At 34.5% G+C, this 21,919-nt stretch overlaps 2 protein-coding genes across 3 annotated transcripts; both read left to right on the top strand.

Moving 5' to 3' along the window:
* Positions 1–2,884: 2,884 nt before the first annotated feature.
* On the top strand, positions 2,885–5,581 carry Rexo5 (RNA exonuclease 5). 2 transcript variants are annotated; one of them, XM_089633890.1, is made up of 3 exons: positions 2,885–3,039; positions 3,373–3,656; positions 3,868–5,581. In XM_089633890.1, exons 2-3 carry the CDS (start codon positions 3,404–3,406, stop codon positions 5,571–5,573), a joined length of 1,959 nt encoding a protein of 652 aa, XP_089490016.1. In that variant the 5' UTR covers positions 2,885–3,039; positions 3,373–3,403; the 3' UTR covers positions 5,574–5,581. The 2 variants fall into 2 exon arrangements, with proteins under 2 accessions (XP_089490016.1, XP_089490015.1); XM_089633889.1 differs by having other exon boundaries at positions 3,865–5,581.
* A 2,125-nt stretch (positions 5,582–7,706) lies between these two features.
* On the top strand, positions 7,707–21,704 carry LOC149422656 (uncharacterized). Its single transcript, XM_089633435.1, has 3 exons — positions 7,707–7,932; positions 11,327–11,550; positions 12,348–21,704. Exons 1-3 carry the CDS (start codon positions 7,801–7,803, stop codon positions 12,457–12,459), a joined length of 468 nt encoding a protein of 155 aa, XP_089489561.1. The 5' UTR covers positions 7,707–7,800; the 3' UTR covers positions 12,460–21,704.
* The last annotated feature ends 215 nt before the right edge of the window (positions 21,705–21,919 follow it).

The following is a 21,919-nucleotide window of genomic DNA, read 5'->3' as shown; positions in this document are numbered from 1 at the left end:
ACTCACTCACACTTCTATACTTCTATTATCATAGACTTTTGTGTCGTCGAACCATAAACTCAAAATGCAAAATAGACAATATACGAAATCAAATAACAAATAAATAAATACTCGTAAATTTCTAGTTATTTTACCAGAACTAAATAATTATATATGCAGGCGGCAAAGAGGAATTTTATGCAGTGGGAGACAATAATACATCTCATAATATTCGGTAAGTTAATTTTAATAATACATTACTATAATAAGAAATCATTTTGCAACTGATTTATTTTAATAGGCGATTTAGTCCTAATAATTAGTTAAGCATTTGTCGATTATCACTAGTACTGAAATATTAGTACGAAAAATAACTTAGAACCACATACTTCGCTTTCTGTCAATCAATTATACAATACGGCATTACAGGCTGGGTCGGTACATATAAAAATCAAACACAAACAATGTACATATCACAAAAACTAATAATAAAAACCATTAAAAAAAAACCCTTTTCATATTCGAACTTTTATTCAAACAATTTAAGGTCAGAAAATTAAGTGCATTATACTTCTACCATGCAACATTACAAATTTATAAATGCAATATTCAAAATAAAATTGCACCCTTTAAAAATAACAGAAATCTTAGACAAATAACGTCAATACTTCCTACTCCTAAATGTAAAAAAACAATAGGACAGTTCGACCATGAATATCTCGGAGTTAAATTTTTTAACTCATTACCAGAAAAAAATAAAACATGAATGCAAATATAAACGAATTCAAAAGCCACCTTAAAAAGTATTCCGAACAGTTGAACTGAATCATATCAAATATAAACCAATATAACAACACCCCTCATACACACAAGCCCTGCTTATTTATGGGGGTAGGTCAAATACCTATATTATATTATGTCATTAATAACTGTTTTATATTGTGTAATGTAATTGGTGTATCTATTTTTACTAATAAAAAAAAAAATTTCTTCAGCTAAATAATTCTGGTACTTCAAATAAACAATGATAATAAAAAAAATATCATATTTTTGGAAACGTTTTCACTATCGCGTTGTCAGCGAAATTTTCGTGACCCAACACCACCATATTAACCTTTACTCTTATATTTATTAACCCAGTGCAAAAGCCCAAACTGAAAACAAGTTTCTTTAACTCTAAGTCCATTTTCTATAGCACGACCTGTACCAGAAAAAAGATGGCGGCGTGATATGCCCTTAGAAATTTACAATGGCTGAAATTTACAGAACAACCCAATTAAACATGTGCTCGATTATTTATAAACCCAATTAAAATTAGATTTTTAGAAACCCAATAAAATTAGAAAGATAGGATATGTACATTTTTTTAAAGTCAGCACCTGAACAAAAAAACACGACCCAAGGATCTCAAATAGATTAAAAATACTGGGAAACCACACAATAGAGGGGCAAAAAAACCTACCCGGACAATCAGTAAGTTGCATAATTTTCTCTCTTCTACTATGCCTCTACCCCTCAATATTATTACTTATTTGCCCTCGCATTAGATTTGGCTTCAATGCGATTCATACAAAATCGCACCAATGCCCTGTTGGCCTCGATTCTTGACGAAGTCAATCCACTCTAACTCACTTTTGATGAGACTCGAAAATAAGATCGCGAGCGGCCTGGTTTGGAAAATCAATACCCACTATACCCAGGGCTTTTTAGGTCTTCATGGCTTCTACTGAATAGGGGCATTTAACTAAGCTTTGGCCTTGAAACTCATTTGAAACCGCCACGCCCACCTCAAAATTCTTATAGAAAACGAATAATATGGCTAAAAGCTCGATCTCATTGGTGAGAAAAGAAGGATTGGTTTGATTTCTCGCTCTCTACCATAATGACTCGTGTAACAGAAAGAGATGACGGTATTTTGCCGTTTGACGTTTGACAGTTTCAAATCATTCAAACAAAATGAGTGTGGTTTATTTATACACGCGGGTTGTCATTTGCTGCCGAAATACTATCATATCCGTCGAAAATATTGCGTGTTAAAGATGTTCGTGATAAAAATACAATATAAGCCAGTATAGTGTTAGCGAGTTACAAACATATATTCAACCTACCTACGTAAGTTCAAGTTTAAAGTAAATTGACAGTTTTAGGTTATTCGTTCGGTTTTTTGAACAATGCTTCATACTTGGCATATGTCTTCCTCCACAACGTATAAATGTTATTTATTATATCGATAAACTTATTCATGTTATTGATTAGTGTTATCCTGTATTATCTTATTGTTTTGGTGATATTAAAGATTTTTAAACATATGTAACCATGAGTTCATGAGGCTGAAAAATGTCGGAATTCTTCGTCGTACTGTCGGACAATCATGTTTTGGAAATTTTCTTCAGTGTTTTTGCAAATTTCTTGTCATTTGGGTTTCTTCTTCTCAGATTAACAAGTTTCATCTTAAGGAAATGCACTGTAAAAGTTTATTTTCTTAGTCAGATGAACCTTGCCCTTGGAAAACATTTCGACATTTTTCTGCTTCAAGGACATTTTTATTTTTATAATAGTTTTTTTGGGCTAGTGAATGAATAGAGTAGGCCGAGAGCAATGATGTTGTCTATGGTCGCATCTTTTTTTAAATGGCCTTGAGTTTCCTCTACCTTGTCTACTGCTCTGCTCCGCACGGTAGGTACTGCTCGTGTGCTGCTTGTATATCTGTGGTTAAGTACTGTATAATTCCGTTACATACAAAAAGCCCGAAGATATCGATCTAGAGAGCTAGAGAGTGGTATATTTATGTACTGAATAGTATATTTATGACTTCTACTGAATGGTATATCTATGGCTTCTACTATATACTCTATGGAAATAAGTAACAAAGCGAGTGGTTTATTTATGGTTTATTCGTATTCATCTGAATTCTGGATCATCTGTGAATAAATTCACGTTTCAGCATGACAGTTTTCAAAATTTTGGTTCAGATATATTTCGTTTTATTTGATTTATGAATTCAAATATGATTTAAATCATACATTGGCAGTGAAATCTGTTTTACTTTATTAACTTTAGGTGAGAGCAGATACGATTGTTTTATTTATAAAATCATTGCTTGATTTCCGCGTTTAGAATTATCTCGTTTACCCGTTTTTCTTTGCTTCTTCCCGGTTTTAAGACCGATACCTTTGTAAATTGATGTTGTTTCACTAATAATTTATATGTCACTTATTGGTTGCTACATTCTTTCTAAAATTTTATTTTTACCCACAACCTCAAAACAAAAATAATACTCAAAGACTGCCAAATTCTAGCCTTAATACCTTTGTAAAATCTCTTAGGTTTTAATTTTATGATAGATCTGACAGTAAAAAAGTTCTACAATTTTATTGTTACATTGTTTTACAGTACATTCCGATAACTGGCATCGAGTCACACTATGTCTAAAAAAAAGGATAAGAAGTCCAATGTTGCCAAGAAGGCCTCTAGAAAGGAAAGTAAATTGAAGAAAATGGCAGCTTTAGTCACGGTTGCCAAGCTCAACCAAGAAAGCATGGAAGTAGAGCCTTCACCCAACGGAATGATGGTAAATGAAGACCGCAATGATGCTGGCCCTTCCAGGAAGAAATTGAAGAAAGATGCCACTAGCTGTGATTCAGGCATTGATGAGCAAACGGGAGCTGTTCACGAAGGTACCTACCCAACTACCCAACTGTTTTTTAAAATTTTATTTCATTTTGATAAATATTTGTGTGATTTAGCTAAAGAACACTTAATTTATTAATATATTTTAGTAATATTAATGACAGCCGCTGTTCCACTAATCTCCTAAATATAAGTAGGTTGTGAAAATGATGTTCACCTTTTTTTTAATAATAAATAACCCTTCCTTGTTTCCAGAAGAAGACTCTGTCCAAAGTGCGAGTAATGGTAATAGTCTGGAGGGAAAAGATTACGACAAACTTAAACAGGAAGTGGAAGTCCTCCGAGCCAGAAAAACAAATGCAAATATCCGATTAAAAATAGTGGGCGATCAAGCCTCTCTGACCACACATGTTGACGAGAGAATCCCCATACTACTTACGGACATCCAACACTTGCTTCTTCTGTCTATACTGAACCAGCAATGCCCCTACGCCCCCCTGCGATGGTGCCACGTGGACAAGCCATCTCGTGTTTCTCACACCCTCGTTTTAATTATTGAAGGAGTTTCCCTATACAACTACAGTTCAAACGAGTCAGTGTTTGTTAATATCGGTGCTCACTTCCCAAATCGCCTGGAAGTTGTCACCCCATCGCTGTACGGAGGCTCCATGGTGGATGAACTAGCCGCTGTTCCTCTAACTGACGTGGAAAAAGAAGCCATGGTACAAGAGTACGGCAGTATGGACGCTGCCATGGAAGCTAGAAGAGATCTCATGGTAATGCTGAGAGCCGTATTCCCAGTATCTGAAGGTTTAAGACCCAAAGTGTCCTGCGATCTGGTATTACAAGATAAATTCTCTCGCACCCAGTTGGTGCTCTCGGCCTGGCAGCTCATTGAAGAAAACTATCCTCTTCCGCTCAAAGGCAAACTGAAATCCAGCTATTCAGACTACGTCATGACTAAAGATACGTACGAACCCGTCACCTCTTCTTCTCCCATGTTCGGACTGGATTGTGAAATGTGTCGGACGTGCGCCGGCTCGGAGCTTACGAGGGTGTCCTTGGTCAATGAACAACACGAGGTAGTCTATGAAAAACTCGTTTTACCATACAATAAAATAGTAGATTACTTAACCCAATTCTCCGGCATCACTCCTGAAATTCTAGCCGATGTAAAAACTCGCCTGGAAGATGTCCAGCGAGACATCAGGGCCTTTCTTCCCTCCAATGCTATCCTCGTTGGACAGTCTCTGAATTTTGATCTGAACGCTTTAAAGATGATGCATCCGTATGTGATCGACACAAGTGTAATATTCAATATAACAGGCGAAAGGGTCAGAAAGAGTAAGCTTAAAATCCTGGCTAAAGAATTTCTTAATGAAGAGATTCAAGATACTTCAAAAGGACATTGTTCGGTGGAGGATTCTCTGGCTTCTTTGAAGTTGGTGCAGTTGAAGCTCTCCAACAACATGTTATTTGGTGATGCTGTTCTGAGGGGCCGACAGAGCTGCCAAAACAACTACAATCACCTGATGACCAATAAAACTGAATACACTACCAACATTTTCAATAAGATAGCTCAGGAGAAGAAAACTTCGATAGTAATCGGTCATGAAAATATAACCCAAAGGTATTCCAGTTATGTGAAAAAAATTCATAAAGATAAATCGCCTGATTCATCAGAAAAACAAAAGAAAATAAAATTGTTAGCCTGCTCTGATAACGCTAGTGTTATTGAGAACACTTGCGGTTTATTGGAAAAACATAGTTTAATATTATCCCACCTGAACATCGCAGAGTCAGATTTAGAAGCTCCGGAAACTTACGTTCATTTAGATAGGTGGATTAAGGATATGTGGTCAAAGGCGGTAGTAGGTACTTTGTTTATCGTATTATTCTCAGGAGATAAAAACTGTAATGGTGTTTCATTTATAAATATAAAGAAAAATCAAGCGAAACATTAAAAAAAATTTACAACATAATATATTAATTGCCTTTCTTTATATTCCGTAAACTTTGTTTGTTGAGCTATCCAATATTACTTTGAAATAACCCAACGTAAGTATGCATAATGTGTATAATAATATTGTATTTCTAAATGAGTGTTCTGTAAAAGGACACGTGGAAAGAATGGCGGATGACAGGATGATAAATTCATGTTCATGCGGAAGCGACCCAGAGGTGGACTGATTAAAGCAGGATGGAACAAGGCCTAAGGAGATGGAAAGCTTCGTACCGGAGCCTATGGAGATGCTAAATCCCTGTTTGGGACCTACGTCAACCTTTTCAGCTCAATGTATCCCACCATGCGGCATGTTTTAACACAATGTTTGTTTTAACAAAACCTTAATGATCACATGTGCAGCATCTGATTGCACTTGCAGAGACTGCTGCCAATGGTTTTTATATGGGACCGTGTGGATGAGGTTAAAACAACTTAATTTGCCATTGCATAATAAAACTGTCTGCGGTTCTTAAATAGGAGATTTTGCACTTCGAAACATTTTTATGCCTATAAAAAGACTCACCAAAAAATGCTTGATTACTGCAAAGACCAAGTGTTCTACTCACATTAAAGTGTACTATTAAAGCGTCTATAATATTTCTAAGCCATCAAATTAATTTTAAAACCAAACACATGATTTTGTATTACTTACTGCTTTGCTATTTTTTAATGGAATTCAAATCTTAAATGCCTTATTTCATTTGGAGAGATAACATTTTTTATGAGGGTAAGAAACATTGTTGTTTTTTCTGTAATGATTTAGGCCCTAATTTAAATATTTAGTCTTTCAGTAATTTTTAGTAATGGTACAGTCGACTTATCTTGTCAGGGTTTCTACCAAAGAGTACCTTGAATGTAAATATTTCTGTTAGTGAGCTTAGAAAGCAACTGAAACTCCCGTTAATGCGCCTCCTCAACTGTTTTTTTCCAAATAAATCTGCTTAACTTTTTATAGACCGGAAGCTTGATTTTTTCATAAAAAAACCACTCACTGGTCTTTATGCTCGCCAGGAGAGATATTTATGTCCGTCAAGTTGCTCTTTGCTAGAAACCCCGACAAGATAAACCTAGTAATACCATTATTAAAAATTACAGACAAAGCTGGCCATGAGCCAAACCGCGCCTGACGAAAAAAATCTCAAAGGCGTTGTGTTGCCAGCACCTTGGCTCTTTGGATCCTTGGCGTCTTGACAAATCAGCGCCCTGTATGGACTGCCCCGATTGCGCCTATATAGGGCCGGCCCTGATTGCAGACACTCCGACGTGAGTGGTTTATTTTCGCTCATATATAAAAAGCAGCTGATGTGTCGGTTCATATTAAGTCGTTAAAATAGTACAATAGGACAATGTAGTTTTCTGAAGTACTAACAAAAATCGGCTCTTATCTGTAGCACGTTTTATTAGAGTTGACCCAAACAACACGCAGATTATGTGTATTGGTGCATGTACATATGATCATAAATAAACCACTCACCATATGATGTACCTATATACTTCGGATAGTGAAGTCCTTGCAGAACGTCACTGAGAAACTGGAAACATCTTTATTATCGCCTAATCATAAGTTATGGGTCTTTAAATTTGAATTTTCTGCAGTGTGTTCTTTTCACACAAATATTTGATTTAGTAAATTTTTACTTACAACTACCGTTTCCAAAATGGTGCATCAGTTTCATCAAAGGTTTGTTTTTTAAAAACGGTAATCGTAGGTAAAATTCTCTCGTCGCGGAGTATGGAGTCAAAGCTTCAGTCATGGAACAATAGGAAAAGGGAAATAAGGTTGACACAGTTATGTTATGGGATGATAGACTTTTTTTATATTTTATATTGGCTTTCACCCATTAAGAGTGATCTTGGCCATACATTACAACATTTTTCTTATTAATAAATACAACAAATTACAGGATAAAATTGATTACACAACATAACGGTACATAAATAAACCAAACATAACATAAAGAAAACATTTATTTAGAGTATATTCGTAATATGTAGTGGTTTATTTATGCGCATGACACTGCCGTGAACAGTGTTAATTCAAGTGGTCAATTTTATTCATTGGCACCACTGCTTGTCACAAATGTAATTTTAATTTGTCAAGAAGAAGTGTTTGTTTATTTTGGTGAAGTAAACGTCGAATGTTCGCATTATATTATTTATTTAAGTTATTCAATCAATAAAAAAAGATGGAAGAGCAGTGGAAAGAGAACATGTTTATTTTCCTACACAACTTATCACCTTTCTACGTACTCAGTGTCTGCATTTCTATTTTCGCTATGTTGTTTTCTATTTGGTACAGTGGAAAGTGTAAAAAAGAGGTAAATTTATTTTCTCTCTGCTAGTAATTTTAGTGCAATGGTGTTTATGTATTATTATTCTAAACATTTTTTCGGCTTAATCATTATATTATGTTATCAATTTATTATTAGTATTATTGGACTTGCTCAAATAAATGATTATTATCTTTCTAATTAAAACGGTAATCATTGTATTGATGGTATTTTGTATTTATTGGCTTCTCAATATTTTTTGTCTGCTTTGAACCCTCAATAAGTTTTCAGATAGTATAATATATTATTTTGAAGCCTTTTGTTACAATGATGTCGAATTAAGTCTTTTGATTTCAATATTAGATACCCGCATTATTTAGAATTTGTATTAATTATGATGTTGCTTTTTTAAATTTTTTTTTAATGTTTTATTCATATTTATTAATTACGTTAAATATTCACCTAACCGCCGCAATTTTAATAGACACAGATTATGGAGAATACATTTCGTTTCAATTTAAGAAGGAATTCCAGTCTATTTTTATTTATTTATAATCAACGCGGAAAAGCTGTAGCAAAACCAGTGCCTCACTGTAGGGAAAAATAACTTAACAAACATAACTTTTTTTAAAATTTTTATTTGTTTGTATTGATTTGAGTTTTTATTGTTAATATTATTTCATTGTTCATTATTATACCTAAATATGTATATATTATTATATTGGAGGCACTGCTGAAAACCAGCTGCATTCCCGGAGAGATCCGGAATGCATAGCTGAGCAGTGACCTTTTTGTCAATAGAATTTATGTTATAAAATATGTAAAATTTATCTATTGGCAAATAAATGTTTTATTATTATAACTAAACACAAAAAACGCATACCAATTATACCCCTCACCACCCCTACCCCTCGACTACGAAGGCCGTCAACATAATTGGAAATTCTTTAGAATCAAAAGACTATGATTTTTTATTACATTAATTAAAATTGTTGAAGTGGCATAAGAAAATTTTTCATCTTATATTTTTACAAAGAATTGTAAATTATCAGTTGGATAGCCCTGATATATTAACCTTGATTCACTTTCATGTTTATACCATTAGATCAAGGTTCCCTAGTATTTATTATTATGACAATTATACTATGGTTTCGGGCTACAATTCTGTTATAAATCGATTACACACCATTGGTAATTCTTATGCTATTTTAGCTGATGCCTTTATTGAAATATAAAGCTGGACAAATTGAACATTTTCGCCGTGCATATTGTAATGAGGTCACTAAGTAACAGGTTTTTTGTATTTATTTGTTTAATTAACTTTGTACTAATGTATATTCTTTTGTCTTATTTACTTATGTATTCTTAAATTTTTATTTCTATATTGTAAAGACTGTCCATAACTATCATGTATGTGAATGGCACTTGTGCCGTTAATTCTAAACAAACTAATAAATACATTTTCCATTGATTCCCAGCATTCTAATTCTAATCTAATTTCTATTTTTTATTCCCTAAATAACTTATAATGACACTCTGAATATTTACATTATTCGGTCGGCTAAAAAGAAGGACCAAAAGTACTTGACTTGACAAAGCGATTTGATTAACTTACGTATTATAGTAACTAACATGAATCTGCCTTTCATTGTTTAATGGTGTCAATGTACTTTCGCATACCTGCTTTGTACAATCATGACCTCAATAATTCATATAGTGTTATGTTGAGTCATTAATTAACGTTACCTTTAGGTACGATACCTGAAGGGGCTACGTTACAATATCAGAATAAATTGATTAGGTATATTATCGAGTCAGGCTTGCGCATGAGAAAACAATTGTTGATAAGAGATTATTTTATTAAACTCTTGAAAAACTTTTTGTTAGTGTGTAGGAATTAATTTTATTATTATAAACGCAAGTGTATTCATGTTTTAGAAACGCGCTAAATATTCTGTATTATTATCCAAGCAACAGCTTGTTTTTAACGCATTGTACGCAGCAGTTGGGTTGCGAGCGGCCTTGTCCTTATGTAACTGGACATCACAACAGATGTCTTGTGAAAAAGTGCCACGTACAGGGACACCTAGCATCGTAGCATTAGACGTTTAACGAGTTAAAGGTGCTAGATGACAGACATGCACCTGAATTTTTCATTTTGGTTTTATCAATCACATTTCCTAAAAATCACTAACATTGTTTAAATTTATTTACTGTGAGAGGCATCGACCATTACATTTTTGTAATTTTTTGTGTGTTGACCATTCAGAATCTTAACACTGCTTGAAATGGCTAACCGTGTTTAGCGGATTATATTATGCGACTGATGTAAGCGTAATGAGTAAGATTAAGAAAGGGACGCTTAGATGGTTTGGGCATGTAGAGCGAATGAGCGAAGATAGGTAAGGAGGATATAGAGGTATAGTGTAAGGATGATATATGATGCAAATGCGAATGGTAGCAGAAGTCGGAGACGCCCGAGGAAGACATGGCACGATCAAATGAATCAGATACTCGAGTCGGGCCATGTCAAGAGTCAGAATAATAGAAGAGTATGTGTGAGACGATGTATGAATGTGAATGAGGCAAGAAGTGTGTGCCAAGACCGAGTTGTTTGGCGGTCCGTCCTCTCTGCCTACCCCTGCGGGCTCAGAATTCTAATTGATTAAGCTCAGAATTCTAATTGATTACATTAATTATGTCAGTTTGATGAATCAATTGCATCTAATAACGCTGTCTGACAGGAGAATTATGTCATATTAACAACTTAATTGACAGTGATACCATCGTTGCCACTATTAAATTCCTTGTGCCGACTAGGAATACAAGACAAAATATAACATTCTTTTGCAATACATACATAACGAACTATCAGACACACTCACTGACCGATAGGATGTATGATCTGGGCAACAAATATGGGGGTACTATTGATATATTTATTGACTCCATTTATAGAACTAAGCGTAATATATACCAGAACTTTATGAATCCTACAAATTAGAGTAGCGTTGGTAATGTAGTTTTAGTGATCTGTCTTATATGTAGTATTGTTCTAGTCTATATTATTTAATGTTACTGTTACATGTTTTACTAAAAAAAAAATTAAAACCTAATAAAATAAAATAAAATATTCATAACTAAAAATTACGTAACATCTTCATCCTATTATTGTCGAGGTATTTGATAGCCTGGTGGGTAGGACGTTCAACTAGCGGTTGAATGTATTGAATTCGACATTCTAAAGTTTATACTTAGTGAAATATATTTTTTTTCTTTTCTTTCTTTATTCATAACAATATATTTGAATACAGTTTTTTACATGCTTTTCGACTACCACACTAGACACATGTCTGTATCATTAAATGGTCTACATAATACTATAAATCTTTGGATTTATAACTTATTTAAAAATCATCCCTTTTTAATGATTACATTACAGATATTGAGTAAAGCACCCAGTCAGGCAGTGGAGAGCACAGAATCTAAGGAAATAGATGGTAACAACGTCTCTCCTGAGGAGATGGAAGGTGAGATCAGTCTGCCCACCGATGCATCGAGCCCCGTAGAAGCCCTGCAGTCCCGGATCAAGGTGGCCAGGCACCAAGCCATCGTCAACCACCTGAGCTCCAAGATGACACCGGCGCAGCTGATGGAAGAAAAAGAGTAAGTCTCTAAAATGTATTATGGTCCTGGCGCTGAGAGTTTTACTGTAAACTCTCCCTGTGTCGACGTGTATATCAACTGTTGTAATCTCTCTTCCTGATATATGCGTTTCTTATGAGATGGAGGGAGAGATTACAACGGAGCTATCACCAGTTTGCATTTATGAAGAAAAGAGTGGGCATTATTAATTACTAGCTGAAATCCCCGGCATTGCCAGGACTTTACGCAGAGTGTTTCTAAATCTCATGGCGTTGCCGACTTCTTCTTTCATTTAAACCACTTTCTAAACACTCCTGGGACCAATAAGAACAAACTTTGAAATTTTCAGCAACATCGGTCCAGTAGTTCTTGAGTCTATAGAGTTGCCACATACAAATCTTTTATTTATAATAGATAGATTTATCATGCATTTGATCTGTTCATTACTTACCCCAATATTTGATGCGCAAATAGTATGAGCATAAGTGTAACATTTTGCAATGCGTTAATTTTAAAAGCATATTATAACTATGAATGGAAATCAATAAGGAATTTTGATAGAATAATAATGTTCATGTTAAGCGTGTATTGCGCTATTGCAATTGAATAAAAACCGAAGGATCGTGGAGGTTACGCAAACATCAATTGGCACTTGTATGACCGGTCGGTGGCTGAGTAGACATCGCATTTGGGTCCCACCCAGGCGTAGTGTGTTCAATTCCTCGGCTGGCTAAGTCCTCCATCACAACACAAGCAACATTTTCCGCTTACTGTGGTGGTAGTAGGAGATTTTCAAAAAACATTTTCTTTGTTTACAGGATAGAAAAGGCTCAACTTGCAGCCATCCTTAACCTTTTGAAAGAGCAGCAGGAGAAGTTCAATGTCTCGGATATGGGGGAATTGCAAGAACAACTGAGTCTATACCGTTAACGAAATACATATTAGACGCAACATACCAAATATTTTTTGTAACTCTTAGACATGTATTTTTGCACATCTGAATACTGAAGTCAACTAACAATTATGTAGTCATTTAAGAAAACTAAACACATAAGTAATTATTTATTTCGAATTATAGGTTATATTTTTACAGGTATATGAATATAGTTTTTTATTGGTTTCTATTCAAATTGACATTACCGCTCGCTCAAAAGAAGAATTCTGGTTTATTAACCACAATTTACACTTTTACATCAATTCCAAAATGCATAATCTAACTTCTAATTAAACATAATCGCCTTATAATCAATCCGTCAAAATAATACTTTTGCTTTTGTTTTAGTAGTAAACTTTTAAAATAGAACACATTCAAATACGAAAGAAAATCTTACAATAATGTTCCTATTTTAATTTTGTTACACTATTTTTTTTCATCACAAGCATAGTCATCCAAATTAATAGACTTGCCCTTATGTGAAATCTGGGTATCATTTTGATGAGCTGGAAGCAAACCACCTTACCTTATTTTTGACACCACGAGGGTTCGAGAATGCTTTGAATAAACTACGACATCAGTCGTGCAACCGAAGAGCGTACACTGAAATAACTAGACCGTGAGGAGAAAAGTAAAGTTCGCTTAAGTAAGGCAAAGGTTTGCATAGCTGTCCATTGTGGGATTTTTCTGCGCAGGATCTGAATGTTAGTTCTTAAACAAATCGCCTGGAGTAGTGACACTAAAATTGAGTGAGGTTGGTAAAAGTGTAGTAAAAAAACTAGTAATTCGTAGGCGTTTTAGAGGACCGAATGGTGATATTACAATGCGAGTTGCCTGTATACTGTCAGATTTATTTATTGACAAATCACCGAAAGTGGGACGGTTACCTCCCGCGCAAGTTGATTTGTTCCCAATTCCCTGATTGGCTTGTCTATTAATTTGAATGTCTACGATCACACAAAATTATCAGCAGCAGGTGAAATAAAAAGGTTTATTTTGAGATAATCCTTACTTTAAAAATATGTTACTCAATTCTAAGTAGTCAACAGTATATATATTTTTTTACTATTGCATTATTAATTCGAGGTTTATTACTACAATTAGGCAACTCTGAAATCTGCATCAACATCAACTATATTTCCTCGCCCATGCACGCCACAACCACAGAATAAACAAGGAAAGTAGCAGTGCCTTTCATACAAATTTGAATGGAAACAAATCTTACATTTAGCCCATTAGTTCAGCGCTGTCTCACTTACACTTGCTTGACATCATATATCACCATCCCATTTGAATTTCATTAACACAGTTTTGTATGGGAAATTAAAGTTTCACAAGGCATTTCTATGTTGTTCTTTATTCTATGGCCAACACAAATATTATGTGTTTTTGGCATACATGATCGAGAAATTGAATCTATGGTTTTTGTGTGTAACTTGAAAATGCTTAGATGAAGTAATTACCCTGCAAATTTATGATCTCAAAATTTTCCATTTGCAATACCCCCTACTATAAAGGGCTTCGTGAAAGAACTGACAGTAGATACATAATAATAATGTGTTTTTTTCTACAATAATTCCATGCATTTTGTGCAGGGGGCCAAAAAAGAAACCAACTAATGAACAATTCTAACGCAAACATTTATACAATGTAAAAAAACAATAAACAATACTGCCAATTCCTGGTAGAAAGGTTCAATCCTCAGTCAAACCAAAAAAAAAATTAAAGTTTCAAAATACATTTTAAAAGTTCTGAGAGCTGCGAGCAAAGAACCTTCGTTCACCAAAAAAAATGTATCTATATAAAAATAGATGTATTATAGTAAAAAAAAATAGTTTTTTACCCATTTATTATATTTAATGTGCAGGCAGCATTCTGCTGATGCGCTCTTATCTGATTTCACAGTGATTTTAATTTAATTTACGGTTGATTTAAAAAAATCATAATACCTACAATAGCAAAAACTAAGACTTTACACATATTTTTGTAGATTTGTACTTACAACCGGTTAAGAACTAGACTGAAATAATTAGGTTGATGCTGTCAGAGTCAAAATCATCAGGCACCCTTGGGTTATGTGAATAATATATACAGGGTGTCCGGAAACTCGTAGTACAAGCGGGAAACTGGTGAATCTACATCACATTTGGAGTCGATTTTGTAGTATATTTTTTTTTTATTTGAGCTTTCGTTATCGAGTAAATCGAGTTTGAAGTTGATTTTTTTTTTTTTTTTAAAACAAATTCTTATAAATTATTACTGAAGATCAAAGTACCCAACTAATTAAAACTATTTGAAAGTAAAACAAATGAAGAAACTCGGATTGAAGCATTATTTTGAAATCACCCTTCATTTAACCTGGTGTAATCATAAAATATTTCTGCTATGCAGGGTTAAAACATCTGTTATTCAACCCTAAACACCAGAAAAAACTTTAACCCTAAAATAGCGGAAAAATATTTTTTTTTGGTTTTTTTTTTTTTTTTTTTGAAAATGCTCAAATCAAAAAACTTTATGTTTTTTTGGGTTCCCCATGTGGTGTAGATTCTCCAGTTTCCGGCTTGTACTAAGAGTTTCCGGACACCGTGTATATGTATGTATTTAAATTACTCATCGATGCTTAACAATGTACCATTAATTTTGATTGATGAAATGGTTTGAATACTAATGAAAAACAACTGAATATAATTGATTGGTGTGCAAAGTTACATTGTGAACCGATTTTTGTGCCACTTTAACCCGTAGGAGCTGGCAAGAATATTCAATAAATAAAAATACACTTTGTTAAGGCCAACATAAAGAAAATTTCATACTTTATAAAATATAACATTTTGATTTTGTTGGTCGACACTGCAGTTGGCGTGAGCACAATTCTTAAACACTGCAAATGCAGAGCTTTGGCTCCTAGGGATTAAACTTTTCCATAGATTTTATATGAATCAATATGAGGTCTGTCATATATTTTTTGATTATCGCAGCCAAAATTATTGTGATTGATCAATCAAAAATCTATCACAATAATAAAAATGAAGTTGATGATGTTACCCCAAAATTCTGCTTATAGCTCATTTATTTTACTATTCTCATGTTTGAAATACATATATGTTGAAGAATATCAATCCATACTTATGCACACATTTCATCGAGTGAGGTTACTGGAACTTTTCTTAGCACTGCAACAAGTGGGAGGTTAATAAATTGTCGGTAAAACTACGTCTCAATGGTTTTAATTTGCACCAAACACTAATTCATATTTTATAGTAAAAAAAAGCTGACACGGCGAATGCATGCCCAAATATTATAATATCGTCGGCTTAATTCGTAGAATGCGTAATGACCATTTGTCAAATTTTATAGAAGGAGCAAAAAACCTTGCAATGAAAAAAATTTTAAGACAGTTTATTATTTTTATTTGTGTTCAAAACATACCATATTTTTCTGTATTTAATTTCGATCTCTAAACATTTGTAATTTAAGGCTTTCTATTTTAAAACGGAGTTAGGAAGTTTTCTTAATTCTGAAAAATGACGCCATGGACATTTTACTAAAACAAAGTGTATTTTTTTTTTCCAAATTTACTATTCGAAGCAGGATTAATTTTAACACCACATGGCATTAAAATCTTATTTCGAGAAAAACATAGTTATGCAGTCTACGAATTAAGCCAACGATATACATTCGACATTGCCACATGAGAATGGGTTGTTTTTACAACTCATTATTGTGCATTGTGTTCAATGGCTGTGCAGTCTTTAGCTTTTGTTCCCTATTTAAATTCACTCCTTCCTTTCTTCAAAAAGATGCTCGCATAACCTCCAAAACTGTAAATCTAGAAAAAACGAGAGCTCTAATGTCACAAAATAATTGTATCCTAAATTATACTAACCGTAAATAGAAGAAAGATTCTAGACTATAAGTAGGTTGCTACCTTTATTTTAAATGACTGACCTGTGTGGTGCAGGTAACACAAATCATGAATAGTATGCTGCAGCATCAACATGCATGTAAAGTCACACATGTTGATGCTGCAGGGATGCGATCATAAATAAACTACCCGATGGGATTGTGTAAATTGTAGATAATCCACTACATATTAGAAAATGGTCGCAAATTTGTGCCATTTCGAATTCAGAATAAATCAAATTCATGCCACATGTCACAAAGTCTGATTCTATGAGCAGTGTCATTATTTGATCCCTCTCTAACAAACCCACTATATAGTATGTATTCTTGAAATATTTTTTTGATAATTTTAAATCTAAAATTGTATTTAAAATAAATATTTTAACTGTCACTAATGTGGGACCAAATCCAAGAACGAAATCAGGAGAACCTCCTTAGATGACCATTGTATAAGAGATAAATAAAATTTACATTTTAACGGAAATTATTGTCAATTGAATAATGTAAATGCCATAAATTACAAATCAAGTACAGAAATTTGTTTTAACACTTTCCAGGCTGCGAATTTGAACACACGCTAAGCGTATTCGGCCGCGTTCGAATGCAGTTCGAGACCAGTGGTGGCTTGTACTCACAAAAATGGCTGGTGCCCTATGTTTATAAATTGTAGGGTCCCTTTAAATTAAACTCCGTTGTTTGAGAACAATTCGAATAACTTTATTCACAATGAATAGACACTTTTTTGCACAACATGAATACTTTTTACAGGTGAAATACACTAGATACAGCCGGTTACTGTGGCTCTTTAGGAAAGGTGAAACCTTTGATTGTTTAGTGGCAAAAGAGCGTTTTTAAGGAATCTTAACCTTTTATATGAATACATTGACAGAAATTCAACAGGCAGCAATACAGGAATTGTTCTTGCCGATGCGACTTAACAACAAATAAATAGCAGAGGAGAGAACCTTTCATAAACAATATAACCTAACACACAGGTGGCACTAATGGTATCTAATTGATTCAATATACGGAGTTTAATTTAAAAGGACCCTACAATTTATAAACATGGTCCTTCGAGCCGGATGTATATATGAAATATCGCCAGTCTATCCGTACATCAGGTCAGGTAAACCTTCAGCGGTGAAGGATACTAGCAAATAGCAATTTTTAAGCTTATACCGACCTGCTGGAGTGATCGGAATGTGAGCAGGAAACTAAAGTAGCACCATCTCGCCCAAGAGTTTGAGGCATTGGTGAAGGCCATTCACGTTTCGGAGAAATTTCAATTCCACGCTCTGCGCGTATAGATAATTGATGGGTGACGTTCTTCGATGAGCGATATTGAATTCGCTCACACCACGTGACTTATGACATGTGATATAAAGAATGAAAATTCGAGGCGGTTGAATTTAACTTAATTCGTAATAATTAATTGATCAATTAAGGTTGATAATTATTATTTTTAGTCTGACCGAAATTTTGGGAGTTCATTGCTCCAACGCCCCTTAGAGCTAGCCGCCATTGTTCATGACGCAGGTGCCTAAGTGAACATACCACACCCGGCCGGGCTTTATGGCACGTATTTAACTCTTTGCACGCGGCCGTATCAACTGTTGTTACGGCAAAAAGTCTATACTCACACGCGGCTGTATCAACAGTTGATACGGCAACTTTGACGGCCCATAATCCCGCTCTCTTTCGTCATAAATGTATTTCTTGCTCACTTGGACATTTGTAGAACTATCACGATGCTGACATCTACAAGAATTTCTCAAAAATAAAATTGTATTTCATAAAAAAAGATCGATAACCAAGTGCGTCTCTTCGCGCCTTTTAGTCCTTTAGTTTACATTTTTGTCAACGGATGGCGTTAGTACTAGTTTGTCATTCACAACTTTTCATAACTAAGAATGATAAGTGATCATGGTGTCCCACTTGTGTCTATAAACACAGTGGCCTAAGTACACACACACCGAGAGTGGTTTATTTATGACGCCGAGTGAATGGCGGGACCACATTCAAAAGATACGGTACGTCTTTGTATGAAATTTTATGTTTTTGTTTTTATAAACATCTAAGAGTGTTGACACACGAGGATTTGTTTTCATATTGTGGAGAATAATCTGTTCTGTCTATATAGTCCAATAAATCATGCCAGAATGCTATAATTTGACATTTAATTGCATGCATAGGTATTTGAAAATATGTACCGCGTACGGATATAGATAAAACGGAGCAAATTAACGCGTTCAAAAGGTTAATAATTCATATTTACATAACCATTATTTAAATTGAGGTTATTCTTTTGCGTATGTAAGAACGATTCTTTATTATTATATTTCCAAAAGATTTTGTAATTAGTTTTAATTTCGTTGTTTAGCTATTTCTGCACTAAATCGTCTTATCACACGCCAAGGTTGCGCGGCAACTGAAGCACTTGAACTCTCGCCATATAAGAACGGTTTCTTATATAGCGATGATTTTGGGAGTATGCATTCTAAATTAATCCCACTCGACTCTAAACGTAACACCTCACGAAAAGGACACGGTAGTTTAGATAGGAAAAATATGCAAACCGAACAAACACATTTCGGACTCTGCCGATTAGCCGAAAATATTTACACGTACGTAGTTCCTACTCGGTCAGATTAGGATAGACGGTGAGTAGTGCCGGCCAACTGGAAGATAAATGCATACCGAACAGGGTCTGGAAAGTGTTAAATTAATTTAAAACTAGTTATGTGTTTATATTATAATTATTAGCAATTTCATACTTCCAGTAAGTTTGTGTAATAAACACGTCACTTTTATAAAAAACATTTGCGACTGTTCTATGTTTCATGGTTGCCAATAATGAATATTATAATGTATGGACAACAAACAAAATAGCAATGTGTATCATCAAAAGTATTTTTGGAGTGTTGAGCTGCGTAGCGCTTTCGCTAACATTTCGGACATCCTTGCAGTGCTCATCGTCAGGGCTGACATTTTTTCATGCAGCTCAACATACCAAAAAAAAAAATTTACACGAGACTTAAGCGGTCCACAGATAGCTGCGCACAAAGTCCACGGCTGCGATTGACAGCTACGTGGCTTGATACAGCGATGTGGTCACGAGAAAACCCCATTTTCAGGATGCTTCATCAAATAAAAAAACACAACTTGTTCAAGTGATTGCGACGGTTTGAAGAGTGAGAAAGGCGGGAGAGGTGAGCGGTGGGAGAATCGTGGCTGCCGGGCCCAGCAAGCTTTGCTCGGCTTGCGCATTCGCTGTAGCCCATGCGAGTGCCTCTGTTGTTACATGTCCATGCAGCCGTGCGTACCATGCGCGGGGCCCGGCCCGGTATGTGTAGAATGGCAGCTCATAGTGAATGAAGCTAAAGCCACGTGTGAAACGTTGTCATGCGTAGAGCTATCTGTGGCCCGCCTGAGCCAGTGCATTTAATAAATTATTACTGATTTAAACATTTTGTTGTAGTTTTCTTAACTTATCACCTTATTATAAGTGTTCTTGACCTGGGGGTATGTATTCTGTGTAATTGTAATATGGAAATAAAACAAGTTATTATTTTTTTAAATAAATCTATTTACATAGAAATTATTTCGAGAAAAACACATGAAAGTTCTGCTATAAAATAATAAGTGCTACAAATTAAAATCTATTAAGCAATGGAAAATGTTTGTCCTGTGTAAACAACATAAGGTGAGGCTATTATCTCCTATTTTATTTTTTAAACGCAAAGTTCCGCACCTATTACATCTGCAACCGCACCAGTCATTTTATGACGCAACACGTTTACCGGGCGGCTGGCGAGATTTTCAACATTTTGAAAGTCCACATCGTCAGTGTTTCTCAAAAATTTTAAAAGGTCTGTCCTCAGCATGGTCTAATTAATATATATATTTATAAGATATATTTGTAATGCAACGAACCTCTTGTTTTATAAATTAAACTTTTATACTTATGTCCATTCTAAAACCTGGTGTGCAAAACTGTATGAAAAAAATAAAACACAACTCCATATGATACTAAACCACCAGAAATCTTATTTTAGTGACTAATCTGAAAAGAAAATTATTATTACACTGTTAATGTTGATCTGATGATCATCATTTTGTGTAGGGACTGAAGACTGCCATTTGAATTTCCTTATTATTAAATGATATGAAACATACCTTTATAAACATAAACAAAACACAGAAATATTACAGTAATCCCTAATCCGTGGTTAAAATATAACAAAATGACTTTGTTCACGTGCTAAATTTTTTTACTGCTATGTCAGCATCCCTAGCAACAACTTTACAGGCGCGACACTTACTTTTTCGCAATCTGTAGCCATAAATGAGACAGACAGAAGAAAATACCTTTCTCCATGATCTGGAAAAGCTACTAGATTGTTAAAGCTGGATTCAGAATTTAACAAGTTTTGTCAGAGGGTATAGAAATGGAAGCTGTTAAGATTTCTTCACGAAAGCATCAAAAAGTTTTTTTTCATTGGCAGGACGGACAGGTAATTGACAGACTTTTCAAGTTGGACCCTCTCGTAGAAAGAAAAATTATGTTTAACCTTTACAACGCTGGCCTATTTCAAATGTAGCCAACCGCACAGTATGGGTTAAATTTACATTTTTTGGTTTAAAGTTAAAGTGTCATGTTTACACTTGCGAGAAGCACGTTGCAGAATGAAACGTATACACGACAGTGTCACTAGAACATTCTGAGATAGAGGACTAACTGAATTATCAGTTGTTAAGGCCCTGAGTTTATAAGAGTGAGATAATCCAACCTTTCAGCATACAAAGCTTGTGCACTAGAGTTTAGGCACGTGGCGTACTACTGAATTTGGCATTTGGAATACTGGAAAATTATAGATCTCGACTTGTGCAACTAGTTAAAATAACGGCAGATTATAGTAGTTATCGGATAATCGAGCGGCAGATTACTGTATATATAAGATGAACCCCCATAATTAAGCTGAGTTTGTGCGTATAGGGGCTGCGCATCGCATATATAACGTACACATAGAAAAGGTAAAGAGGGATTAAAAATATTATTGCGAGTCCTCTCCCTATGAGGAAGTGTGAAAATATCAGGAAAGAGAGAGAGGAAACAGAGCCGTAACAGAAGTTTTTTTTTAAACATCTTTAATCCTACCATAAACTCTTTTTAACTTTTGTACAAGTTTTGCTAAAAATTAAACTGCTCAGCTCATTTGTTCGGTTTTGAGAACAAACAGCTATTATCTGTAGAGTCAATTTGTTCACTTTTCATATGGTCTCATAAAAATCGTTGTCTTCCTAACTTACCATCATAGTTAGAAATATGAAATAAAAAGTGTTAGAAAGAGAAAACACCAAGCTTTACATTAAAATGTATACATCTATGAAGCCAAAGGTTCCGACCGCAATTTGAGAAAAATTTACGAAACTTTGATTTTTTTTTACATGAAATGACAAAAAACATGAGGTATATAGGTAAATTATATAGATGTTACCTGTGACAACTAAAATCTTTTTTTTTTTGCAAAACAGCGCCATCTGTTGGACGTA

This window comes from Hesperophylax consimilis, chromosome 7 (assembly GCF_061612785.1).
Source record: "Hesperophylax consimilis isolate HC1 chromosome 7, BYU_Hcon_1.0, whole genome shotgun sequence".
Lineage (NCBI taxonomy): Eukaryota > Metazoa > Arthropoda > Insecta > Trichoptera > Limnephilidae > Hesperophylax > Hesperophylax consimilis.
This window is presented reverse-complemented; position numbering and strand designations above follow the sequence as displayed.

What these genes read in the sequence shown, in the direction of transcription:
- Rexo5 (XM_089633889.1), top strand. Translation starts at nt 3,404, where the DNA reads ATGTCTAAAAAAAAGGATAAGAAGTCCAATGTTGCCAAGAAGGCCTCT. An exon ending in AACGGGAGCTGTTCACGAAG is followed by an intron (nt 3,657 to 3,864) that starts GTACCTACCCAA and finishes CCTTGTTTCCAG; the next exon opens with AAGAAGACTCTGTCCAAAGT.
- LOC149422656 (XM_089633435.1), top strand. Translation starts at nt 7,801, where the DNA reads ATGGAAGAGCAGTGGAAAGAGAACATGTTTATTTTCCTACACAACTTA. An exon ending in GTGGAAAGTGTAAAAAAGAG is followed by an intron (nt 7,933 to 11,326) that starts GTAAATTTATTT and finishes ATTACATTACAG; the next exon opens with ATATTGAGTAAAGCACCCAG. An exon ending in CAGCTGATGGAAGAAAAAGA is followed by an intron (nt 11,551 to 12,347) that starts GTAAGTCTCTAA and finishes CTTTGTTTACAG; the next exon opens with GATAGAAAAGGCTCAACTTG.